The following is a 26224-nucleotide window of genomic DNA, read 5'->3' on the forward strand; positions in this document are numbered from 1 at the left end:
TGTTAATGTTATTTTAATGTTAATTTTTTTTTTTAAATGTAGTAACCGGTTGTATTCGGCGCATGTGAGTTGAATGCCTTTTATGTTAAAGAATCACATTCCTTGCAGTTGACAGTGCATAAGTGAATGACTTCTTTCAGACCAAAGTGGAGAACCTCTACACTACTTGTGTGGTCCCTTGTGGCTCAGTTTGTAGAGCATGGCATTTGCAATGCCGGGGTTGTGGGTTTGAATCCCATGGGGGACCAGTACAAAGGAAAATATGCACTCACTACTCTAAGTCGCTCTGGTTAAGAGCGTCTGTGCTACATTATTAAAATGTCAATTGCAGCTAGACAACGTGTCTTTGTGCAGCTATTTGTTGAGTGATTCAAATCTATAGCCCACTGATGACTCATGTCTCAGTGCAGTTTACGTGCCAAAGATGGTTGTGACATGTATACAATTTCACAAATGGGTATTAGTCTGAAAATGTGACTACTGGACAAATTCTATGTATGTTTGATAAATATGCAAGGTAGAGGAAAGCTACTAGGTCATTTGATCCTAGCCATGTCCATTTTTACAAGCAAAGTCTGTGGGGCATGGGTTACATAAAAGCTTGATCGTTGAGAGCCTTTTGAGTTCTTAGATATATTGCGCATACTTCTCTGTCGATTCGAACCAACAAGGTATTTCTTGCTGCAGAAATGTCCCTGTAGTCTGGCCATACACTGCCTGGGTATCACACTGACTGGAAATGTTTAGACTGAATTTAGAGAATATCATTTGCGGGTGGATTTTCCTGAACACTAATGTTCAACTATGTCCTTTACACCACTGTAATGCAGTTCTTGAACCGTGGGTTGTAAAAATGTCACTGAGTTCAATGCTTCAAACTGGGAAATTAGACTTTTTGAAGTGAGGAGACGGTTTCCATTGGTTAGCTCTAAGTAATCTATTATGGCAGCCAGAGAATTCTGATGCAGTATTGAGAAAGATGTAAATGGGTAACATTTTATCTACTGTGTGACTGGAAAGTATTCATACTGTGGAGTTACAGAAATGATATCATTCTGAATCAAGTTTTGTTTGTGTCTGAGGCTCATTTAACTACTTCATAGGAATATAAAACCCCTTCTGTCCAATCCCTTCCCTAGTCGTGCCAACTGAAATGTGTAAGTCATTTGCCCGTATCTTAAGTGTTCAAATCTAGCTCTGACCAGAAAAGCCCCCTTGTTGATTTTGTGCCTGAGTGAAATATTACAGAACTCAATCTGTACATCTGTTTCTTGTTGCCAACAACTGGGATTTCAATTGTACTGGATGGAAAAATGGGGCCTCTTAACTGTAACATTTTCTGCTACACGGGTACAACAAGAACAATTAGTATCTGGTGTGGTGGTCCACTACACTGTAAATTCTGATCATTGTTCATCCCGGTCTTTTTATTAAGACTGAACGATTTAGAATGTATAGCTGGAGGAATTTGAAAAGACCTTCAGAGATACTTTGGTTCTTTATTTTCCTTTTTCACAGCTTTCCTCAGGTTAGCAGCTTTGTGTTTTTTTGGGATTGCGAAGTTTGATTTCCTCACGTCTCTCTGGCCAGCTTTATGCGGAGTATACAATTTGACATTACAATAGTCAATTCTATGTTTTGTTTCATCAAGAAATAAAAAAACAATAGACGTTACCTCACTAATTGCTGTACTTATTCTGTCTTGGGTTTGACTTGTATAAGGCTGAAAACATCTGTAAATCTTCTGCCAAAAGGTCAGATCAAATTGGTATTACAAGGAGAATGTTTTTGAAAAGTGTCCAACATCCCTTAAAGGTTTTGATCTGTGCATTGGACACTACTACCACTGTCTTTGATAATTTGTTTCTTTCAGAACAGAACAGAGCCCAGTTGCTCAGATAAACTGCAGCGCAGTTCATCCATTGCATTGCGTGGTTCACTTAAGTAACGTTCACTGGCTCGTATGATACAGGAGTCCAGATCTTTTGCCGTGGTTTGTCCTGTGACTATTTTTCAGCAGCGCCGCAAATACGGCAACATACTGTCGCTATTGAACATTTTCATAGCTGTATTCAACAACACTTATGGACCTACCACCATTTGTACAGGTACCGTTTTACTGTCATGCACCAGCCTTTCTTTGTCCCTCATTGCATAAAAAAAACTGCTCTATTACAATTTGTGTGTAATCCTCGCTTACCATAACTGCTACAGGGGCATAGTAGTTTGGTGCGGCTCTTCCAGAGCAAAATCCTTATTTTTATTGACTCTAGACTTGATCCCACCACCAGTGCTGTCCCAGAATACTGCACTGTGCTTCGTCATATCATGCCAGAGTCTGATTCCCCCCTCCCCCCAGTAAAACAAATATAAGCTTTTTAACAGGATATACTTGTAAAACATAAATCCCTTGATAGCTGTATTTTGGTCATCTTCAGGTTATTTCTTTCAGTAATTGCAGTGATTTGATTTCATCAGAATCCCAAAAGTTGTTTTTGTGCGTCGTTCAGATGTTTGTCAACACTGATGTATCTAGTCCAATGCCACTTCTGTTCTGAGCGGCCAAACATCTGAAGTCGGCATTGGCTGTTAATACAGCCCCATATAAAGTTCACAGGAAATTATGTAATGACAATGCAAGTCGATCCCTCTCTGGAGCTCGGAATGGTCTTCATACCATCTTCATCTGAATGTGTGATATCGCCTGAACATAAAACAAGGACATCAAGTGCATTCAGTGTCCACAACACATTTAAGCTCGCATGACGAAAGGCCACAGTATCCGTTTATTTTAAAATGTTTATTTTATATATCCTTTTCTGAGCGACTGAAATTTGATATTGAAAATATACCACATAGTAAGGATTTTAATATTTCCTGGAAATAGGCCTACCCATGGGAACTTGGTGTTATTACAGTGTAACTATGAATAATTACAATTATTACAATACTTGTTAGTGTAATAAGAACCCCTTAAAATGAAGTGTTACCACAAGTTCTCATGGGTAGGCATATTTCCAGGAAATATTAAAATCCTTACTATGTAGTACATTTTCAATATCCATTATTCATAGTTACACCAATAACACCATGTAATTGCAGTCTGTAATTACAGGAGTGAAACAGTGAACGCTTGTTACAAATGTTAATGATTCCGATAGCATCCCAATGCACCATAAACCGGTCAACATTCACAAGGCTGCAGGGCCAGACCAATAACCAGGATGTGTACTCAGAGCATTCGCAGACCAACTGGCAAGTGTCTTCACTGACATTTTCAACCTGTCCCTGACCGAGTCTGTAATACCTGCATGTTTCAAGCAGACCAACATAGTCCCTGTGCCCAAGAACGCCAAGGTAACCTGCCTGAATGACTACCGACCCTTCGCGCTCATGTCTGTAGCCATAAAGGGCTTTAAGGCATCACGTCAAGATCTGGTCATCTGCACAACACGCTTGAAATAAAAATGACATCGAACGTGTAGCGCAGTGTTTTGGGTTTATTTGTTGTGTGACCTATTCTCACCATATTTATGTGTCACCTCATTTCTCTTTCCCACTCTGTTTGGTGTTTTTGTGCCAATTAGTGTATTGTCTTTGACTATGTTGCACTGACTTGGGTTTTTATCTCCCATCTCCTTACATATGGGTGACAGGCTCAAAGGGTTGATGAACTTAATCTGATTATTAAGAAGACTTTGAATGTTACTTCTATTCTTGTTCCACAATGGTTGTTCCTTTTGGCCATTGCAAAGATTTGGCAACTTTCTTCCAAAATTGGAAATCAAATATTTGATTATACTGCCATTGAAATAGCATGATAATCCAAACATTTATTTGTTTCCCCTTTCTTGGGCAAGTCTTAACTTTCTGTTGCTCCTCAACATCACGACCACCCCATACAATGTATTTGTCAAATTTGGTTCAGCAGCGTTTATAATCTGTCAAATTATTCTGATCAGTGGTCAAATTATCAGTACGGTCAACTCCACAGTTAAGTCTATCACCACAGACAACAACATCACTATCTGTACAGTCATCTCCTACCATAGGACTAGGTCCACCCTACTACTCCTTCCTGTGACTTAAATCATTCAAGCACGTGATTACACCAGTGTTTGGCCCAGACTCTTTACATAGTTATTGCCTCAGCACCTTACTCTGCTTTAATCCTTCCTTTAGCTGCATAACACAAGTGCATGTATCACCATTCTCATCTTTCCACAGCCACTTAAGCTACCTGACACTAATCTTTTCTGTGTTTTTTGTAGCAGTTGGCCATTGCAGAACTTCTTTCCAAAATGCATTATCAATGCTTTCATTGTGCTACAGAACAGAATGAATTGCAAATGAAATAGCAGGATTATCCATAGGTCTCTGTCCTCTCTTTCAGTGTCTGAGCATGCACTGATCTGCTGTCTGCCCCCTTCTCCTCCTGACCACTCCCTGACCTTACCCTGCTGCCTGCCCCCTTCTCCCCCTGACCACTCCCTGACCTTACCCTGCTGCCTGCCCCTTTTCCCCCTGACCACTCCCTGACCTTACCCTGCTGCCCGCCCCCTTCTCCCCCTGACCACTCCCTGATCTTACCCTGCTGCCTGCCCCTTCTCCCCCTGACCACTCCCTGATCTTACCCTACTGCCTGTCCCCTTCACTCCCTGACCTTACCCTGCTGCCTTCCCCCTTCTCCCCCGACCACTCCCTGATCTTACCCTACTGCCTGCCCCCTTCTCCCCCTGACCACTCCATGACCTTACCCTGCTGCCTGCCCCCTTCTCCCCCTGACCACTCCCTGACCTTACCCTGCTGCCTGCCCCTTTTCCCCCTGACCACTCCCTGACCTTACCCTGCTGCCCGCCCCCTTCTCCCCCTGACCACTCCCTGATCTTACCCTGCTGCCTGCCCCTTTTCCCCCTGACCACTCCCTGATCTTACCCTACTGCCTGTCCCCTTCACTCCCTGACCTTACCCTGCTGCCTTCCCCCTTCTCCCCCGACCACTCCCTGATCTTACCCTACTGCCTGCCCCCTTCTCCCCCTGACCACTCCATGACCTTACCCTGCTGCCTGCCCCCTTCTCCCCCTGACCACTCCCTGACCTTACCCTGCTGCCTGCCCCTTTTCCCCCTGACCACTCCCTGACCTTACCCTGCTGCCCGCCCCCTTCTCCCCCTGACCACTCCCTGATCTTACCCTGCTGCCTGCCCCTTCTCCCCCTGACCACTCCCTGATCTTACCCTACTGCCTGTCCCCTTCACTCCCTGACCTTACCCTGCTGCCTTCCCCCTTCTCCCCCGACCACTCCCTGATCTTACCCTACTGCCTGCCCCCTTCTCCCCCTGACCACTCCATGACCTTACCCTGCTGCCTGCCCCCTTCTCCCCCTGACCACTCCCTGACCTTACCCTGCTGCCTGCCCCTTTTCCCCCTGACCACTCCCTGACCTTACCCTGCTGCCCGCCCCCTTCTCCCCCTGACCACTCCCTGATCTTACCCTGCTGCCTGCCCCTTCTCCCCCTGACCACTCCCTGATCTTACCCTACTGCCTGTCCCCTTCACTCCCTGACCTTACCCTGCTGCCTTCCCCCTTCTCCCCCGACCACTCCCTGATCTTACCCTACTGCCTGCCCCCTTCTCCCCCTGACCACTCCATGACCTTACCCTGCTGCCTGCCCCCTTCTCCCCCTGACCACTCCCTGACCTTACCCTGCTGCCTGCCCCCTTCTCCCCCTGACCACTCCCTGATCTTACCCTGCTGCCTGCCCCTTATCCCCCTGACCATTCCCTGGGTTGGGTCTCTCTCTCTAAGGTTCCTTCTGAACTCTGTAGGACTTTGTGAAGCACAGCATGTCCACCTTTGAGGGTCAGCGTTTTTGCAATGGTTAGGTTTTTGCAGTGATTATTATACTTTCTAACACATGCACTTAAAAGAAATGTGGATGAAATCTCAGCCAATAACAACAGTAAATAACATACCCTATAGATGTCCTGAAAGTACTTATTTGCACGCCACTGTTGCACAAAAAAACCATCTTGCATCCACATGGCTGAACTGATGGAGAACCAACAGGAGTAGGAGCATGTGGGCCATCAAGTGAGGCTCTACGCAGGGATCCTAATGGGTGTCCTCTAGAAGTGGGGGCCCTGGAGATCTGGACAACCTTGCCTCCACCCCATCGTGAAATCCTTAATTTTTTATTTTACTTTATTTAACCTTTAACCAGGCAAGTCAGTTAAGAACAAATTCTTATTTACAATGACGGCCTACCAAAAGGCAAAAGGCTTCCTGCGGGGACGGGGCCTGGGATTTAGATAAATAAATACAATATAAATATTGGACAAAACACACATCACCACAACACTACATGAAGAGAGACCTAAGACGACAACATAGCAAGGCAGCAACACATGACAACACAGCATTGTAGCGACACAACATAACAACAACGTGGTAGCAACACATGGTACAAACATTATTGGGCACAGTCAACCGCACAAAGGTCAAGAAGGTAGAGACAACAATAGGATCATTGTGCTGAACTTAAAAAGGTAATTTGTGATCTGGACAGTGCTGAGAAAATAAGGAAACACTGTATTATTCAGAGGTCCTACTATAGGCCCTACTGCGTATTGCCTGCTAGAATAGTGTTTGCTCTATAAACCAATATGTATTCCATACACAGTGATTTGGATTGTGGCCAATGGAATGGGTGGAGTGAAAGGCCAGCAATACTCCATATTATTCAGAGCCTCATGAAATGACACCATATACATCCTACTGAGTATTTCCTACAATACTTTTACTGCGGCACCTAGAATAGTTTTTGCTCTATAAACCAATATGTATTCCATATACAGTGATTTGCTTTGGTGGCATTTATTTGACCTTGGAACATGTTTAAAAACCCACATTTAATTCAAATGTCACTTAAATATGAAGAAATATGAATCATTGTCAATGTTTAGACAATTATTTTTCATATATCATGAATACATACAGGCTGTTGACACTTTTCTACTATTACGTGGGGGACTTTTATTTTGAATCTTTTCTCAATTCTGTGACCCGGACGTACTTTTTCAGTGTTGCTGATGAGACAGCGATCTGATGTCGTCTACGGTGGATTAGTTATAAAAATCTTTGATCTAACGTAACCGAACACTGTCAACTTTCGTCAAGCTGGGCTTGTATTGCGCTGAAATCGTCGACAACGGTATGCGTAATGTCTGTGGCCGAGATGGCAGTGACTGTGCAGACTTATTGGAGCAAATAGGTGTTATCCAACAAGAACAAGACTTGTCAACAACTGACGTCAGCTAGCGAGCTAACGTTATAGCTGCAGTGCAGTCTCTTGGACCGGATTGCCCTAACGTTACCCCTGCACACTTTTTAATTGAAAGAAAGGACTCTTGAGGTCAAAAGTAAGTTAATAAAAAATGTGTTTACTGATTTAATCAGGGTTATCACAAGTTGCCACAAAGTAATAAACCCCGCCTATTTCTACAATTGATCTTGAAGTGTGATTTTTAAACCTAACCACACTGCAAACCTTATCCCTAACTACTTGTATTTGTGAGAGTTGTTGACATGGTGAATGCACCGAGCTGTCTGTTTGAACTACTGCCACACAGCTCAGACACCCATGCATCCCCCACAAGACATGCCACCAGAGGTCTCTTCACAGCCCTCAAGTCCAGAACAGACTATGGGAGGCGCACAGTACTACATAGAGCCATGACTACATGGAACTCTATGCTGATCCAAGCAGTAGAATCAGATTTATTTTTTTTTAAACAGCTACAAATGCACCTTATAGAACAGCGGGGACTGTGAAGAGACACACAGGCTCAGACACATGCATACATACGATAACATGCATACCAAACAGACACGTACACATGGATTTTGTGTTGTAGATATGTGGTAGTAGAGTAGCGGCCTGAGGGCACATTTAATGTGTCGGGAAATCTGTTTTGAATGTATTGTAAGGTTTTTAAAATTGTATAACTTTCCTCAACTTTGCTGGACCCCAGGAAGAGTAGCTGATGCCTTGGCAGCAGCTAATGGGGATCCATAATAAATACCTACTCTGACCTATCTTCGTGTTTCTGTAGGATGTTTTTGGTGGGGTTGACGGGAGGAATCGCCTCAGGGAAGAGCACTGTGTCCTCTCTGCTGCGAGAGCTTGGCTGCCCCATTATCGATGCCGATGTGGTGGCTAGAAAAGGTACAGGCTATGGGACTGAAAGGGATTTTTTTCCCCCTCTCTCTCACACACACACACACACACACACACGTTGGGTCCATTTTGACATTCCACACGCTTGTATTTGCATTCATTTTAAAAACCATTGTGCAGTTTAAAGCCCTTGCAAAATGTACTTGAGCGTGCCCCAATTATTTGTATTGATCACTATGTCATGCAAAGGAGGTTGGTGGGAGGAGATATGAGTATGGGCTCATTGTAAAGACTCGAATGGAATCGATAGAACAGTATCAAACATGGAAACCACATATTTGGCGCCATTCCATTAATTCCATTCCAGCCATTCTATCTATATAGTGGGTATGGAAAGTCATCACCCCCTTTCAAAATGTTCACCTTTTGTTGCCTTAGCCTGAAATGAAAACACATATAATCTTGACTTCATTTACACACAGTAACCCACAATATCCAAGTGAATTGTTTTAATACAAAGAAATCTGAAAATGATTTAAAACAGTCAAATACCCTATTTGGATTAGTGAACACCACCCTGAGTTAATACTTGGTGGAACTGCCGTTTGCTTGAATTACAGCCATGAGTCTCTTTGAATACGTCTCTGCTAACTTTGTACATCTAGACTGTGCAATATTTGCCCGTTCCTCCTTGCAGAGTTGTTCAAGCTTAGTCAAATTGCACGGTGACCGCTCATGGACTGCACTCTTCAAGTCATTCCACAGGTTCTTGATGGGATTTAGGTCGGGGCTCTGAATAGGCCATCCTTGGACATTCACCTTCTTGTCCTTCAACCACTGTACGGTTGCTTTGGCGGTGTGCTTTGGGTCATTGTCATGTTGAAACGTGAACCTTTTCAACTTCCTGGCAGAGGGCTGCAGGTTCTCAAGAATCTGTCAGTATTTTGTACTGTCCATTTTCCCTTCTTTCCTGACATGTGCTCCTGTCTCTGCTGAAGAGAAACAACCCCACAACAGGATGCTGCCACGGCCATACTTTACTGTAGACATGGTGTTCTTTGGGTGGAAAGAGGTATTGGGTTTTCGCCAGACCTTTTTACATTCAGCCCAAAAAGTTCAATTTTGGTCTCATCTGACCACAGCACCTTTTGCCACTTGGCCTCAGAATCTACAATGTGCTTTTTGGCAAAGCTCAAACGAGACTTGATGTGGCTTTTTTTCTTCTTGCCTCTCTGATCAGTCTCCTCCTTGCCCGGTCATCCAGTTTGGAGGGATGGCTTGATCTATGCATGGTCTGGGTGGTGCCATACGCCTTCCACTTCTTAATAATGGTCTTCACTGTGCTCCGAGGGATAGACAAAGCCTTTGAAATATTTTATATCCATCCCCTGACTTGTGCCTTTCCACAACTTTATCTCGTAGATCTTTTGAAAGTACCTTTCCGCCCATAGTGGATTCTTTGCTTTGAATTGCACTACTAAGCAGTGGAGTCCTCTATCAACAACTGCTTTTATTCTGAACTAATCAAAGTCACTACAATTGATCACAGATGGAAGCCAATTAGCTTGATTTGTGATCTGGAAGGTGGTTGGTTATACCTCAGCAAGTTTGCAATTGCAATTCTAAGTGGGGGGTCACTTATTACTGTTTTACTTTTAATTCGTTTCCAGAGTGTAAAAAATATGTTTTACTTGGATATTGTGGGTTACTGTGTGTAAATAAAGCTGGATGTTATGTTTTCATTTCAGGCTGTAAGGCAACAAAATGTGAATATTTTTGAAAGGGGTGGTGACTTTCTATACCCACTGTAGCTCCTCCCACCAGCCTTTTCTGATATGCCATCATGAATCCGGTCGTATTCAATCCAGACTCATTTTGAAAGAACTGTCCTGTTGACGTATTTAAAGGGATTCCGTCTGTTTTGACAACACTAGGGTTGAATAGCGGGAACCGGGTTACCGAGAATTACTGAGATTTACGGCCCAAACCCACTCCCTTTTCCCAGGATAAGTAACTGAGAAACTGGTATATTACACTAAACAAACGCAACATATAAAGTGTTGATCCCATGTTTCACGAGCTGAAATAAAATATCCCCGGAATTTTCCATATGCACCAAAAGCTTATTTCTCTAAAATGTTGTCCACAAATTTGTTTACTTTCCCGTTAGTTAGCATTTCTCCTTTGCCAAAATAATCCATCCATCTGACAGGTATCAGATTGTGCTAGGGACAATAAAAGGCCACTCTAAATGTGCAGTTTTGTCACACAATACAGTGCCACAGATATCCCATTGAATTTAATGTTAATTTCTCTACCATAAGCAGCCTCCAACGTTATTTTAAAGAATTTGGCAGTATGTCCAACCGGCATCACAACAGCAGACCATCTGTAACCACACCACTCCAGGACCTCCACATCAGGGCTCTTCACCTGCGGAATCGTCTGAGACCTGCCACCTGGGCAGCTGATGAAACTGGATTTGTACAACGGAACAATTTCTGCAGAAACAATCTCATGGAAGCTAACCTGCCTGCCTGCTCATTGTCCTCACCAGGGTCTGGACCTGACTGTAGTTTGGCGTCGTAACCGACTTCATGGCCACTAGCACACTAGAGAAGTGTGCTCTTCACGGCTGAATCCCGGTTTCAACTGTACTGGACAGATGACGTTGTGTGTGCGAGTGGTTTGCTGACGTCAACATTGTGAAAAGACGGCCCCATGGTGGCGGTGGGGTTATGCTATAGGCAGGCATAAGCAACGGCCAATGAACACAATTGCATTTTAACAATGGCAATTTTAATGCACAGAGATACCGTGACGAGATCTTGAGGCCCATTGTTGTGCATTCATCTGCTGCCATCACCACATTTTTCAGCCTGATAATGCACGACCACATGTCACAAGGAGATGTACAAAATTCCCAGGAGGCTGAAAATGTCCCAGTTCTTTCATGGCCTGCATACACACCAGACATATCATGCATTGAGCATGTTTGGGATGCTCTGGATTGACGTGTACACAGCGTGTTCCAGTTCCCACCAATATCCAGCAACTTTGCACAGCCATTGAAGAAGCCACAATCAACAGCCTGATCAACTCTATGCAAAGGAGATGTCGCGCTGCATGAGGCAAATGGTGGTCACACCAGATACTGACAGGTTTTCTGATTTACGCCCCCCAAAAAACAATTTAATCAATTTTAGAATAAGTCTGTAACATAACAAAATGTGGAATAAATGCACTCTATACACACTGAACAAAAATCTAAATGCAATATGCAACGATTTCAAAGATTTGACTGAGTTAAAAGGATATCAGTCAATTCAAAAAATGTATTAGGCCCTAATCTATGGATTTCACGTGACTGGGAATATAGATATGCATCTGTTGGTCACAGATTTCCATCGATAAAATGCAATTGTGTTTGTCTGTAGCTTATGCCTGCCATACCATAACCCCACCTCCACCATAGGGCACTCTGTTCATAACGTTGACATAAGCAAACCGCTCACCCACACGAAGCCATACACGTGGTCTGTGGTTGTGAGGCCAGTTGGACGTACTGCCAAATTCTCTAAAAAGACGTTGGAGGCGGCTTAGGGTATAGAAATTAACATTAAATTCTCTGGCAACAGCACTGGTGGACGTTTCCTGCAGTTAGCATTCAAATTGCACGCTCCCTCAACTTGAGACATCTGTGGTATTGTGTTGTGTGACAACTGTTCATTTTAGAGTGGCCTTTCATTTTCCACAGCACAAGGTGCACCTGTGTAATCATGCTGTTTAATCAGCTTCTTGATATACCACACCTGTCAGGTGGATGGATTATCTTGGCATCGGAGAAATACTCACTAACTGGAATGTAAACAAATTTGTGCACCAAATTTGAGAGAAATAAGCATTTTGTGCATATGGAACATTTGTGGGATCTTATTTCAGCTCATGAAACATTGGACCAATACTTTACACTTGCGTTTATATTGTTGTTCAGTATATATAAAATCCTACCCTACCTCTTTCAGGTAATAAATTGAATGCAGTATTAGCGTTATTTATCTAATGAATGATGGGTGATGCATAAGCTTCTAACTTATAGCCTCTGTCTCTTGCGCAATACGCACCTGCGCTACGCTGGCCTCTCTCCTTTAAACGCTTCTTCCCACTGGGCGCACACTGGTTGAACCAATGTGGAACAGACGTTGAATTGACATCTGTGCCAAGTGGGTTAGCTCTTGGAGTCCCAGGAAAAGCTAGACTAAAATATCTTGCTGGACATTTTTTGTTTCTTTTCCGTTTAATAATAGACTATTCAAAGTGGGATGCAAGCTCTTGTTTGCTGAATGTTAATTACAGCAGCCAATAGAACTCGCGATGAGTTTTGAAAGAAGAGAGAACACACGCAATGGGGGTAGGCTACAGAAGTTAGGCCTATTTATTCAGACCATAACCATTCAATCTTTGTGAAAATAATTGAAAGCCGTCTGTCTGCATCTTATTCTAGTCCTATATTATTAATTATGTCATTACAATTATGAAGATAAGTACAACATATTTAATTTAGCTGTTGAAAGCGAGGAAGAAATGAAGCAACAATAGTGTAAGGTGCGTGAATGAGGACCCAAAAGCGAATTAACAAAACAGAGTTACTTTAATGACGAAACACACGTAGGCTCAGATGGACAGGCAGATTCCGACAGGACAGGACAAGGTTAGATGAACAGGCAGATTCCGACAGGACAGGACAAGGTTGCAGCAAACACGACGATAGTCTGGTTCAGGCATGAGTAACACAAACGAGAATCCGACAAAGACAGGAACAAAAACAGAGAGAGATATAGAGGACTAATCAGAGGGAAAAAGGGAACAGGTGGGAAAAGGGGTGACGAGGTAGTTAGGAGGAGACAAGGAACAGCTGGGGGAAAGAGGGGGAGAAAAGGTAACCTAATAACGACCAGCAGAGGGAGACAGGGTGAAGGGAAAGGACAGAAACAAGACACAACATGACAATACATGACAGTACCCCCCCACTCACCGAGCGCCTCCTGGCGCACTCGAGGAGGAAACCTGGCGGCAACGGAGGAAATCATCGATCAGCGCACGGTCCAGCACGTCCCGAGAGGGAACCCAACTCCTCTCCTCAGGACCGTACCCCTCCCAATCTACTAGGTACTGATGACCACGGCCCCGAGGACGCATGTCCAAAATCCTACGGACCCTGTAGATGGGTGCGCCCTCGACAAGGATGGGGGGGGGGGGGGGGAAGACGAGCGGGGGCGCGAAGAACGGGCTTGACACAGGAGACATGGAAGACCGGGTGGACGCGACGAAGATATCGCGGAAGAAGAAGTCGAACTGCGACAGGATTGATGATCTGGGAAATACGGAACGGACCAATGAACCGCGGGGTCAACTTGCGAGAAGCGGTCTTAAGGGGAAGGTTCTGAGTGGAGAGCCAAACTCTCTGACCGCGACAATATCTAGGACTCTTAGTTCTACGCTTATTAGCAGCCCTCACAGTCTGCGCCCTATAACGGCAAAGTGCAGACCTGACCCTCTTCCAGGTGCGCTCGCAACGTTGGACAAAAGCCTGAGCGGAGGGAACGCTGGACTCGGCGAACTGAGATGAGAACAGCGGAGGCTGGTACCCGAGGCTACTCTGAAAAGGAGATAGCCCGGTCGCAGACGAAGGAAGCGAGTTGTGGGCGTATTCTGCCCAGGGGAGCTGTTCTGACCAAGACGCAGGGTTGCGAAAAGAAAGACTGCGTAAGATGCGACCAATAGTCTGATTGGCCCGTTCTGCTTGACCGTTAGACTGGGGGTGAAAGCCGGAAGAGAGACTGACGGAAGCCCCAATCAAACGGCAAAACTCCCTCCAAAATTGAGACGTGAATTGCGGACCTCTGTCCGAAACGACGTCTGACGGAAGGCCATGAATTCTGAAAACATTCTCGATGATGATTTGTGCCGTCTCTTTAGCAGAAGGAAGCTTAGCAAGGGGAATAAAATGAGCCGCCTTAGAGAACCTGTCGACAACCGTAAGAATAACAGTCTTCCCCGCTGACGAAGGCAGTCCGGTGACAAAATCTAAGGCGATGTGAGACCACGGTCGAGAGGGAATGGGAAGCGGCCTGAGACGGCCGGCAGGAGGGGAGTTACCGGACTTAGTCTGCGCGCAGACCGAACAAGCAGCCACGAAGCGACGCGTGTCATGCTCCCGGGTGGGCCACCAAAAACGCTGGCGAATGGAAGCAAGCGTACCCCGAACGCCAGGGTGGCCGGCTAACTTGGCAGAGTGAGCCCACTGAAGAACGGCCAGACGAGTAGGAACGGGAAAGAAAAGAAGGTTCCTGGGACAAGCGCGCGGCGACGGAGTTTGAGTGAGTGCTTGCTTTACCTGCCTCTCAATTCCCCAGACAGTCAACCCGACAACACGCCCCTCAGGGAGAATCCCCTCGGGGTCAGTGGAGGCTACTGAAGAACTGAAGAGACGAGATAAAGCATCAGGCTTGGTGTTCTTAGAGCCCGGACGATAAGAAATCACGAACTCGAAACGAGCGAAAAACAACGCCCAGCGCGCCTGACGCGCATTAAGTCGTTTGGCAGAACGGATGTACTCAAGGTTCCTATGGTCAGTCCAAACGACAAAAGGAACGGTCGCCCCCTCCAACCACTGTCGCCATTCGCCTAGGGCTAAGCGGATGGCGAGCAGTTCGCGGTTTCCCACATCATAGTTACGTTCCGACGGCGACAGGCGATGAGAAAAATACGCGCAAGGGTGGACCTTGTCGTCAGAGAGGGAGCGCTGAGAAAGAATGGCTCCCACGCCCACCTCTGACGCGTCAACCTCGACCACGAACTGTCTAGAGACGTCAGGTGTAACAAGGATAGGAGCGGATGTAAAACGATTCTTGAGGAGATCAAAAGCTCCCTGGGCGGAAACGGACCACTTAAAGCACGTCTTGACAGAAGTAAGGGCTGTGAGAGGAGCTGCCACCTGACCGAAATTACGGATGAAACGACGATAGAAGTTCGCGAAGCCGAGAAAGCGCTGCAGCTCGACGCGTGACTTAGGGACGGGCCAATCAATGACAGCCTGGACCTTAGCGGGATCCATCTTAATGCCTTCAGCGGAAATAACAGAACCGAGAAATGTGACGGAGGAGGCATGAAAAGTGCACTTCTCAGCCTTCACAAAAAGACAATTCTCTAAAAGGCGCTGGAGGACACGTCGAACGTGCTGAACATGAATCTGGAGTGACGGTGAAAAAATCAGGATATCGTCAAGGTAAACGAAAACAAAGATGTTCAGCATGTCTCTCAGGACATCATTGACTAATGCCTGAAAGACAGCTGGAGCGTTAGCGAGGCCGAAAGGAAGAACCCGGTATTCAAAGTGCCCTAACGGAGTGTTAAACGCCGTCTTCCACTCGTCCCCCTCCCTGATGCGCACGAGATGGTAAGCGTTACGAAGGTCCAACTTAGTGAAAAACCTGGCTCCCTGCAGGATCTCGAAGGCTGAAGACATAAGAGGAAGCGGATAACGATTCTTCACTGTTATGTCATTCAGCCCTCGATAATCTATGCAGGGGCGCAGGGACCCGTCCTTCTTCTTAACAAAAAAAAACCCCGCTCCGGCGGGAGAGGAGGAGGGGACTATGGTACCGGCGGCAAGAGCTACAGACAAATAATCTTCGAGAGCCTTACGTTCGGGAGCCGACAGAGAGTGTAGTCTACCCCGGGGGGGAGTGGTTCCCGGAAGGAGATCAATACTACAATCATACGACCGGTGTGGAGGAAGAGAGGTGGCCCTGGACCGACTGAACACCGTGCGCAGATCGTGATATTCCTCCGGCACCCCTGTCAAATCACCAGGCTCCTCCTGTGAAGAAGAGACAGAGGAAACAGGAGGGATAGCAGACATTAAACATTTCACATGACAAGAGACGTTCCAGGAGAGGATAGAATTACTAGACCAATTAATAGAAGGATTATGACAAACTAGCCAGGGATGGCCCAAAACAACAGGTGTAAAAGGTGAACGAAAAATTAAAAAAGAAATGGTTTCGCTATGATTACCAGAGACAGTGAGGGTTAAAGGTAGCGTCTCACGCTGAATCCTGGGGAGAGGACTACCATCCAAGGCGAACAAGGCCGTGGGCTCCCTTAACTGTCTGAGAGGAATGTCATGTTCCCGAGCCCAGGTCTCGTCCATAAAACAGCCCTCCGCCCCAGAGTCTATTAAGGCACTGCAGGAAGCTGACGAACCGGTCCAGCGTAGATGGACCGACAAGGTAGTGCAGGATCTTGAAGGAGAGACAGGAGTAGTAGCGCTCACCAGTAGCCCTCCGCTTACTGATGAGCTCTGGCTTTTACTGGACATGAAGTGACAAAATGACCAGCAGAACCGCAATAGAGACAGAGGCGGTTGGTGATTCTCCGTTCCCTCTCCTTAGTCGAGATGCGGATACCTCCCAGCTGCATAGGCTCAGCACCCGAGCCGGCAGAGGAAGATGGTAGTGATGCGGAGAGGGGGGCAACGGAGAACGCGAGCTCCTTTCCACGAGCTCGGTGACGAAGATCAACCCGTCGCTCAATGCGAATAGCGAGTTCAATCAAGGAATCCACGCTGGAAGGAACCTCCCGGGAGAGAATCTCATCCTTTACCTCTGCGCGGAGACCCTCCAGAAAACGAGCGAGCAAAGCCGGCTCGTTCCAGCCACTGGAGGCAGCAAGAGTGCGAAACTCAATAGAGTAGTCTGTTATGGATCGATTACCTTGACATAGGGAAGACAGGGCCCTGGAAGCCTCCTCCCCAAAAACAGATCGATCAAAAACCCGTATCATCTCCTCCTTAAAGTCCTGATACTGGTTAGTACACTCAGCCCTTGCCTCCCAGATTGCCGTGCCCCACTCACGAGCCCGTCCAGTAAGGAGAGATATGACGTAGGCGACACGAGCAGTGCTCCTGGAGTAAGTGTTGGGCTGGAGAGAAAACACAATATCACACTGGGTGAGGAACGAGCGGCATTCAGTGGGCTCCCCAGAGTAACACGGCGGGTTATTGATTCTGGGCTCCGGAGATTCGAAAGCCCTGGAAGTGGCCGGTGGATCGAGGCGGAGATGGTGAACCTGTTCTGTGAGGTTGGAGACTTGGGTGGCCAGGGTCTCAACGGCATGTCGAGCAGCAGACAATTCCTGCTCGTGTCTGCCTAGCATCGCTCCCTGGATCTCGACGGCAGAGTGGAGAGGATCCGAAGTCGCTGGGTCCATTCTTGGTCGGATTCTTCTGTTAAGGTGCGTGAATGAGGACCCAAAAGCGAATTAACAAAACAGAGTTACTTTAATGACGAAACACACGTAGGCTCAGATGGACAGGCAGATTCCGACAGGACAGGACAAGGTTAGATGAACAGGCAGATTCCGACAGGACAGGACAAGGTTGCAGCAAACACGACGATAGTCTGGTTCAGGCATGAGTAACACAAACGAGAATCCGACAAAGACAGGAACAAAAACAGAGAGAGATATAGAGGACTAATCAGAGGGAAAAAGGGAACAGGTGGGAAAAGCGGTGACGAGGTAGTTAGGAGGAGACAAGGAACAGCTGGGGGAAAGAGGGGGAGAAAAGGTAACCTAATAACGACCAGCATAGGGAGACAGGGTGAAGGGAAAGGACAGAAACAAGACACAACATGACAATACATGACAAATAGAGAGAGAAATTGGTAGGATTATTATGAAAGGTAGACAATACAGTTGAAGTCGGAAGTTTACAGTCATTAACTTGTTTTTCAACCACTCCACAAATTTCTTGTTTACAAACTATGGTTTTGGCAAATCGGTTAGGACATCTACTTTGTGCATGACACAAGTAATTTTTCCAAAAATTGTTTACAGACAGATTATTTCACCTATAATTCACTGTATCACAATTCCAGTGGGTCAGAAGTGAACATACACTAAGTTGACTGTGCCTTTAAACAGCTTGGAAAATTCCAGAAAATTCCATCATACAATAGTACGCAAGTATAAACACCATGGGGTCACGCATCCGTCATACCGCTCAGGAAGGAGACGTGTTCTGTCTCCTAGAGATGAACGTACTTTGGTGCGAAAAGTGAAAATCAATCCCAGAACAACAGCAACGGACCTTGTGAAGATGCTGGAGGAAACGGGTACAAAAGTATCTATATCCACAGTCAAACGAGTCTTATATCGACATAACCTGAAAGGCTGCTCAGCAAGGAAGAAGCCACTGCTCCAAAACCGCCATAAAAAAATCCAAACTACGGTTTCTAACTGCACATGGGGACAAAGATTGTACTTTTTTGAGAAATGTCCTCTGATCTGATGAAACAAAAATAGAACTGTTTGGTCATAATGACCATCGTTATTTTTGGAGGGAAAAGGGGGAGGCTTGCAAGCCGAAGATCACCATCCCAACCGTTAAGCACGGGGGTGGCAGCATCATGTTGTGGGGGTGCTTTGCTGCAGGAGGGACTGGTGCACTTCACAAAATGGATAGAATCATGAGGTTGGAAAATTATGTGGATGTATTGAAGCAACATCTCAAGACATCAGTCAGGAAGTTTAAGCTTGGTCGCAAATGGGTCTTCCAAATGCACCAGCTCTGTCAGGAGGAATGGGACAAAATTCACTCAACTTATTGTGGGAAGCTTGTGGAAGGCTACCCGAAACGTTTGACCCAAGTTAAACAATTTAAAGGCAATGCTATCAAATACAAATTGAGTGCATGTAAACTTCTGACACACTGGGAATGTGATGAAAGAAATAAAAGCTGAAATAAATCATTCTCTCTACCATTATGCTGACATTTCACATTCTTAAAATAAAGTGGTGATCCTAACCGACCTAAAACTGAATTTTTACTCAGATTAAATGTCAGGAACTGTGAAAAGCTGAGTGTAAATGTATTTGGCTAAGGTGTATGTAAACTTCCGACTTCAACTGTATATGCTTAAAATAAGCTCTATTATATTTCACAATTTAAATCAAATTCGCTAGCCTTTGTAGGCTGCATGTCCAGCACCAGCATCGCATGGTTTGAACGCGATGTGTAATTCCAGTCCATGTAATGCAGCATAATACAGTCCACACTCAAAAAGATTAGCTTACTGGAGCTTGTTGCATTCATTTACCATTTAGCATAACTACATCAATGGGCTTTTATGTTCTTCTGTCATGCATAATGTGCGGTAGTCTATCTATCATGTAAATCATTGGTTAATGGCAAAATCGTTTGGGCATTTTTAGGCATGGGCCCATAAAATATCCTTAATGTAGGGTTCATCAGGCTCAGGTATCATCAGGCTTGAATTTTCATGCCGTTAGAAGCTCTAATCAAATCCAGACATATTTATATGCTTTAGATTGAGACTACCTGTTTTGGCGGGAAATACTGGGTTACCCGGAGAAAATTAGTTAAATCTTGGGATGGAACATTTTTGTAAAATACCGGGAAACTATTCAACCCTAGACAACACAGGCGTATTTATATTGGATGGCTGTGAGAAAGCCGTGGCAAGGGTTGTCGTATTCATTAGACACCAAATAGGGGAAAAATTTTGACTGAAACCGAGAGGTACTACATGGACTTGTCAATTAAGAAATGCTCATTTTTGTTTTCCGATGCAAATGTTTGAGAACACATTCTGTTGGTTGCCTTAATGAATATGACCCATGTCTTTAATCAGGTTAAGCTAACCGTGTCCTGTGTCTTTGCCAGTGGTGGAGCCCCACAGTCCGGCCTACTGCCGGATCGTGAAGCACTTTGGCCCCGAGATCCTGCTGGAAAATGGGGAGATCGACCGGCAGAAGCTGGGTCAGCTCATCTTCGCCAGCGAGGACAAGCGGCGCCTGCTTAACTCCATCACCCACCCAGAGATCCACAAGGCCATGCTCAAACAGATCTTATTTTTCTTCCTCCGAGGTTTGCTAACTAAGTGTAAAAAAGACAATTACAGCAGTACATTATAATAATATTTTTTTTCCTGGGGTGGTCTTCCCGTCTACAGCAAATGTATCATATATTATAAAGCCACTAAATTGCATACGTCAAAACAATCATATGAAAAAGTGTAAGGAATTCTTAATGGGACATATGGAGAATAAACCATGGAATACCTAACATTGTAACTTTCCATAGAGGGTGGATTGGTAGGAAGTACAGTACAGTAGTTCCACGGCTCTGGTGTGAGGGCTCTATTGTAGTGCTGCTACACTTTTTCCCCTCCAGGTTATCGCTACGTGGTGCTAGACGTGCCCCTGCTCTTCGAGACGAGGCGTCTCACCCGCTTCCTTAACCACACTGTGGTGGTGTACTGGTAAGACCAACTACGGCTCTCCGACCTTTCATTTCTAAAGGTTTGAACCTGCTTAAAGGTTTCAACATAAAATATGGTGTGCTCTAGCTTGGAAAATAAATGTGACAATATCTGTTTGCTTCCTAACTTATGACTGTTTTCCTCAAGAAATGTGTTCTGCTTCATGTTGACTTTCCTTCCCATGATACATTGAGTTTTGTGATACTGAGTATCATGACAACTATTGCAGCACGGCGCTTTGGGGTAGTGCGCTGCGCTCAGAATTCAGGTAAATTGAATGCTGACCTCGTGCTGCGCACCACCAAGCGGCACCTTTTTAGCTTTCCTAAACCTAGACCAGAGAGAAGTTCAACAAGGGCAAGTACTATTTCCAAGAGACCATTTCCTTAATGTCAAACAGAACTTACCCAGACCATGGTCACCATGACCTCAAAATATTCAATATTAATGTTCTAGACACGTTTCGTGAGAATACTGCAAGAACATTTCTGTGTCCAGTTCTCCGAGGGTTATGGGAATATTCCTTCAAAGAATATTCCATGGATACAGTTCTTGCAGCGTTCCAATTAAACGTGTCTAGAACATTTAATATGGAATATTCTGAGGTCATGGTGACCACGTTCTGTTTAATATTTAGGGAATAATCTCCTAACTCTAATGCCAGAACCTGCTAAATAGGTTTCAGGAGGTTTTTGCTAACGTACATAGAATGTTCCCCTAACTAACTGAAAACTGGACACTCAAACATCTGGGGAACATTATGGGTCAAATAAAATGTTATTTGTCACATCCGCCTAATACAACAGGTGTAGACCTTGAAATGTTTACTTACAAGCCCTTAACAAACAGTGCAGAGTGAGAAAGTATTTTCTAAATAAACGAAAGTAAAATAACAATAATGAGGCTATATACAGGGGGTACCAGTACCAAGTCAATGTACGGGTTACTGGGCCATACACACTACTCTTTGTAGCGCCTTGCGGTCGGATGCCGAGCAGTTTCCATACCAGGCGGTGATGCAACCATGCTCTCGATGGTGCAGCTGTAGAACTTTTTGAGCACTGTGGTGGGTAACATTACAAAAACGTTATCTCTGTCACTAGAATTGTTAGTTGGGGAAACTGTCAATAGAAATAATAATGTGGCGATACAACCCGACAGGATGCTCTCAATTGTGCATCTGTAAAAGTTTGTGAGGGTTTTAGGTTTTAGCCAAATGTCTTCAGCCTCCTAAAGTTGAAGAGGTACTGTTGCGCCTTCATCAACACACTGTCTGTGGGTGGATATTTTCAGATTTTCAGTGATGTGTATGCCAAGAAACTTGAACCACTCCTCCTCCTCCACTGCGGTCCCGTCTATGTGGATTGAGGCGTTCTCCCTCTACTGTCTCCTGTAGTCCATAATCAGCTCCTTCGTTTTGTTGACGTTGAGAGGGAGTTTTTTTCCAGGGCCCTCACCACCTCCCTGTAGGCTGTCTCGTCATTGTTGATAATCAGGTCTACTACTGTTGTGACATCTGCAACCTTGATGATTGAATTGGAGGCTTGCGTGGCCACGCAGTCATTGGTGAACAGGGAGTACAGGAGGGGTCTGAGCACGCACCCTTGTGGGGCCCCTGTGTTGAAGATCAGTGAAGTGGAGGTGTTGTTTCCAACAACGGTCCATTATAAATCGTAATCTGGGTCAGGTGGGCATACATATAAAGCTTGTTCTATTGCTAACATTACCAGCTAAATTATGAAATACTATATTAGTGTTAGGCTTTCACAAGGCAATTCACAGAAGCACATCGTAATTTTGGTGGCCATAGAACAGAGTCATGAGTGCATGAGTACATCAAATCAGTATTATATTCCTCAAGTCTCATTTTTGTAATTTACAGCATTTCCCTCACCCAGACAACAAAACAATTGCAAAAGTTGCCCAATTAGCTAGAGGGATGGGTGCAACTTATTCTCATGCAATGCTCAAGTTTAGAACGGCTGTCAGTCAAAACCCTCTGATGTCATGTATATCATGTTACTGTACAGCCACTGCATTCCAATTTAGGCGCTTATCATTTGTCCAAATCTGCCAGTGTAAAGGGTTAAACATGTTCTCTTTTCCTGATCCAGTGACCCGGCCACCCAGCTGTCGCGCCTCATGAACCGGGACGGGCTGACCCAGGAGCAGGCGGAGCAGCGTGTGGCCGCCCAGATGCCCCTAAATGAGAAGCGGGGATTGGCCAGTCACGTGGTGGAGAACTCGGGCAGCCGCGAGGACACCCAGCGCCAGGTGCTGCGGCTGCACACCAAGCTCGAGGACTCTATGGAGTTCCTGCTGGCCAGGGCCATCGCCATAGCGACCGCAGCCGGCCTGGGCGGACTACTTCTATACGCCGCCAAATTGCTGGCGTCTTAGCGAATGGAGTGAGAGTTTGACGGGAGTCGCCCTCCTATGGCAATGCAGTGTTGAATTGTGATTGAGACTGCGGCACTTTGAACTTAAGCCATAGCATGTAACCGACCACTGGGCCCAGCACGTGTGGTGAGAGGTCCAATAGTCGGTTATGTGTTATGGCTTGAGTTGAAAGTTCGCAAGCAGTTTGTACTTAGAAAGTGGTCAAGTAACGTGAGATGTTTTCTTGTGTAAATTCCTTATTGCTCTTTGAATGCTACAGGAAACAGTGAACACCTAGGTTTCCTTGGTTTGCATTTTGAAAGCCAAGAAGTTATTTGGGAAAATATTTTTGGAGTCACTAGACTGCTTTTTTTTAAAGCAAATATATTTTCTGTATGAGATATCTGGACAGAATAGTTCAGCATGGGCTGAGAAGCAATGCTGGTGATGTAAGAATGTTTTTAGCTCATTGTGCCTATTTGTTTTACATGTTAAAGGGATAGTTCACTGAAATTGCATATTTACCTTTCGTGAGTGGTCTATGGACCTGGAGAGTCAGCGACCGAAGATTTTTATTTCTTAAAATGAAATGTTATTGTTTGCGTACACAGTTTAACAAGTGCTATATAGTGGGTGCAGCGATATGCTTATGTTCCTATCGATCGGTGGAGTAAATTTCAACAAGCACACAATAATCGCAAATTTATTTTTTAAATGTTTTATGTAGTACAGCAATGGATGTATAAATAGTATGTAAATATTATTAAAGTGACCAGTGGTCATTGACTATGTAGTAGTCCCTAAGGTGCAGGCTAGAGTACCCGGTGGCCAGCTAGTGATAGTGACTGAGGGGCAGAGTAGGGTAGTGGGCAGATAGCACAGTACTGGGTGGAGGCCATCTAGTGGTGGCTATTTAACACTCTGATGGCCTGGGAATATAAGCTCTTTATCAGTCTCTCGGTCCCAGCTTTGATGTACTGTCTCTGTCTTCTAGATGGTAGCGGGGTGAACAGTCCGTGGCTCGGGTGGCTGAGGTCCTTGATGATAATGTTGGCCTTCCTGTGACACCGGGTGCTGTAGATATCCTGGAGGGCAGGCAGTGTGCCCCCGATGGTGCGTTGGGCTGACCGTACCACCCCTAGAGTGCCCTGCTGTTATCGACGGTACAATTGCCGTACCAGGCGGTTATACTGCCTGACAGGATGCTGTCAAGGGTGCATCTGTTGATGTTTGTAAGGGACTTAGGGGTTGAAGAGGTGTTGTTGCGCCTTCTTCACCACATTGTTGGTGTGAAGGGATCATTTCAGGTCTCTGTCAATTTGGATGGGGGTGTCCTCTCTCTGCTGTCTCCTGTAGTTCACGATCAGCTTTTGTTGACGTTGAGGAAGAGGTATGGTCAGATTTCCGAAGTGAGGTTAGGGCCTTGTAGCCATCCCGGAAGGGAGAGTAGCAATGAACAAGAATTTTCGCACCATGAGTAGCAAAGATGTTGATAGCATTTTGGTAGTGTTTTCCTCAGATTTCCTTTATTAACGTCCCCAGCTACAATAAATGTGCCTTCAGGATATGCGGTTTCTTGAGTGCCGTCGCAGTGTCTGCTTGTGAGGAAATGTACATGGCAGTGACTATTACCGAAGACAATTGTCTTGGGAGGTAATGTGGTCGGCATTTGAAGGAGGTATTCCAGATCGGGAGAACCAAAGGACTTGAGTTCCTGTACGTTACCCAATAACACCATGAGTTGTTTGTCATGAAACATGCTCCTTACCTTTGTTTTTCCCGGATAGTTCTTTGTTCCTGACCACACAATGAACGTAGGACCACGCTGGTTCTATGGACGGGGACAATTTATGGTGAGTGACCACCAATCTAATATCCAAAAGTGATTTTCGCCTGTAGGTAATAGAGAAAATAATGTAAGAAATAATACAAAAAAACTAAAATACTGCAAAGTTGTCTAGGAGCTAGAAGCAGGGCAACTATGTCTGTTGGCGCGATCTTTAAAGTTGTTTACTTAGTGTTAACGGTGTTGGATACTGTTAGATTCTGCAGTAAACTTGGAACATCGTTATACTCAGAAGTATAGTATCTAAGGAGTGAAAGAGACTGGTTTTTACATCAGAAGTTAATGGTTATCTGTAGGAGCCAGATGGCTTTGGAATGTATTGGATGGATGGGAAGAAGTCACAGGAGTGCTACAGGGGATACGGATGGACATCTGTGGATTAGGCAAATGAGGGGTTGAGGTAAGGTCAGATCCCCTTAAGGGAGAAATGATGGTTTATTACCCTATTACTTAGTCTTCCTGTTGAACCATAAAGTATGTAAGGATTTGAGAGAAGGAGGAGTGCCTAAATTGGAGTTTATATACTTGTGGTGGTGGAAACATGTTTTGTCTGAATGCAGCTGTATTGACCCTCTGGGCTTTCATAATGTGTGTTTTTACTCTGAGAATTAGAACCTAACAACACAAAGCAATGGGAATGGTAGGGAATTGGAATGAAGTGACTGAGTTGATTTGGGAATGCTTCGATCATGCTACCATGGCTCCTATAAGTCTTATTATTTTGCGCGCAACAATGCTAATGCTAATATCTGAGAAAGTAAACTCCCAGGTTCCATAGATTACTTCCTGTTTATCAATAAAATTAGGTACATTTGTGATTTAGGATAAATATAATTTTAAGGATGGGGTAACTATGTAATATGGATAAAGTAATCAGCTTTTAAAATATTTGATTGACTCTGTGATGACGCTAGAATGAAGACATAGGTGATGTATTCGACAATCCACTTTTCAAACTAAAGAGTTTTCTAAGCGGTCGAAGGAATGAAGATGAAGACTTCCTTGATGCCACTGTGTCTTTTCTAACCACTTGAAGCTACAGTATCTTCTGTACTTTTTCAGTCAACTCTAGTTTTTATTTTTATTTTTTACATCCGCACACATGAGGAACTAAAAGATTTGATCTGTTTTATCAGCTGCTGTAAAAAAAAAAAAAGTCAAAGAAGAATGTCAATGATCTCTTATCCATGTCTGAAAATAAACAGAACTATATTACTACAATGTCCCATCCTACATCGTGTTTTTTGCATCCTTTCGTAATATTGCATTCTCATACTCTTAAGATACTAACATTTTTATCGAGGCATACTACATTCTGTCATACTATAACAATAGTCCCATAAAGAAGGTTATAATAAAGTTAATGTTGCAGTTATTGGGTGGGCCGAGTAAACACAAAGTCTTTCTTTGACCGATTTACTTTAAAATGACTTTAAAAATATAACGGCACCTCACAGACTTGAAGGACCTAAT

General features: G+C 44.8%; 1 protein-coding gene across 1 annotated transcript; it reads left to right on the forward strand.

The window, feature by feature from the left end:
- Nucleotides 1–7065: 7065 nt before the first annotated feature.
- Nucleotides 7066–25972, forward strand: dcakd (dephospho-CoA kinase domain containing). The gene is made up of 5 exons (XM_021565346.2): nucleotides 7066–7421; nucleotides 8115–8227; nucleotides 19929–20132; nucleotides 20439–20526; nucleotides 22641–25972. The coding sequence occupies exons 2-5, from the start codon at nucleotides 8116–8118 to the stop codon at nucleotides 22924–22926; spliced, it is 690 nt and encodes a 229-aa protein (XP_021421021.1). The 5' UTR covers nucleotides 7066–7421; nucleotide 8115; the 3' UTR covers nucleotides 22927–25972.
- The last annotated feature ends 252 nt before the right edge of the window (nucleotides 25973–26224 follow it).

This window comes from Oncorhynchus mykiss, chromosome 16, assembly GCF_013265735.2.
Source record: "Oncorhynchus mykiss isolate Arlee chromosome 16, USDA_OmykA_1.1, whole genome shotgun sequence".
NCBI lineage: Eukaryota > Metazoa > Chordata > Actinopteri > Salmoniformes > Salmonidae > Oncorhynchus > Oncorhynchus mykiss.

Bases quoted from the DNA above. Each gene is read 5' to 3' on its own strand.
- dcakd (XM_021565346.2), top strand. From the start codon at position 8,116: ATGTTTTTGGTGGGGTTGACGGGAGGAATCGCCTCAGGGAAGAGCACT. The intron at 20,133-20,438 runs GTTTGCTAACTA...TTTCCCCTCCAG, and splicing joins CTTATTTTTCTTCCTCCGAG to GTTATCGCTACGTGGTGCTA. The intron at 20,527-22,640 runs GTAAGACCAACT...TTCCTGATCCAG, and splicing joins CACACTGTGGTGGTGTACTG to TGACCCGGCCACCCAGCTGT.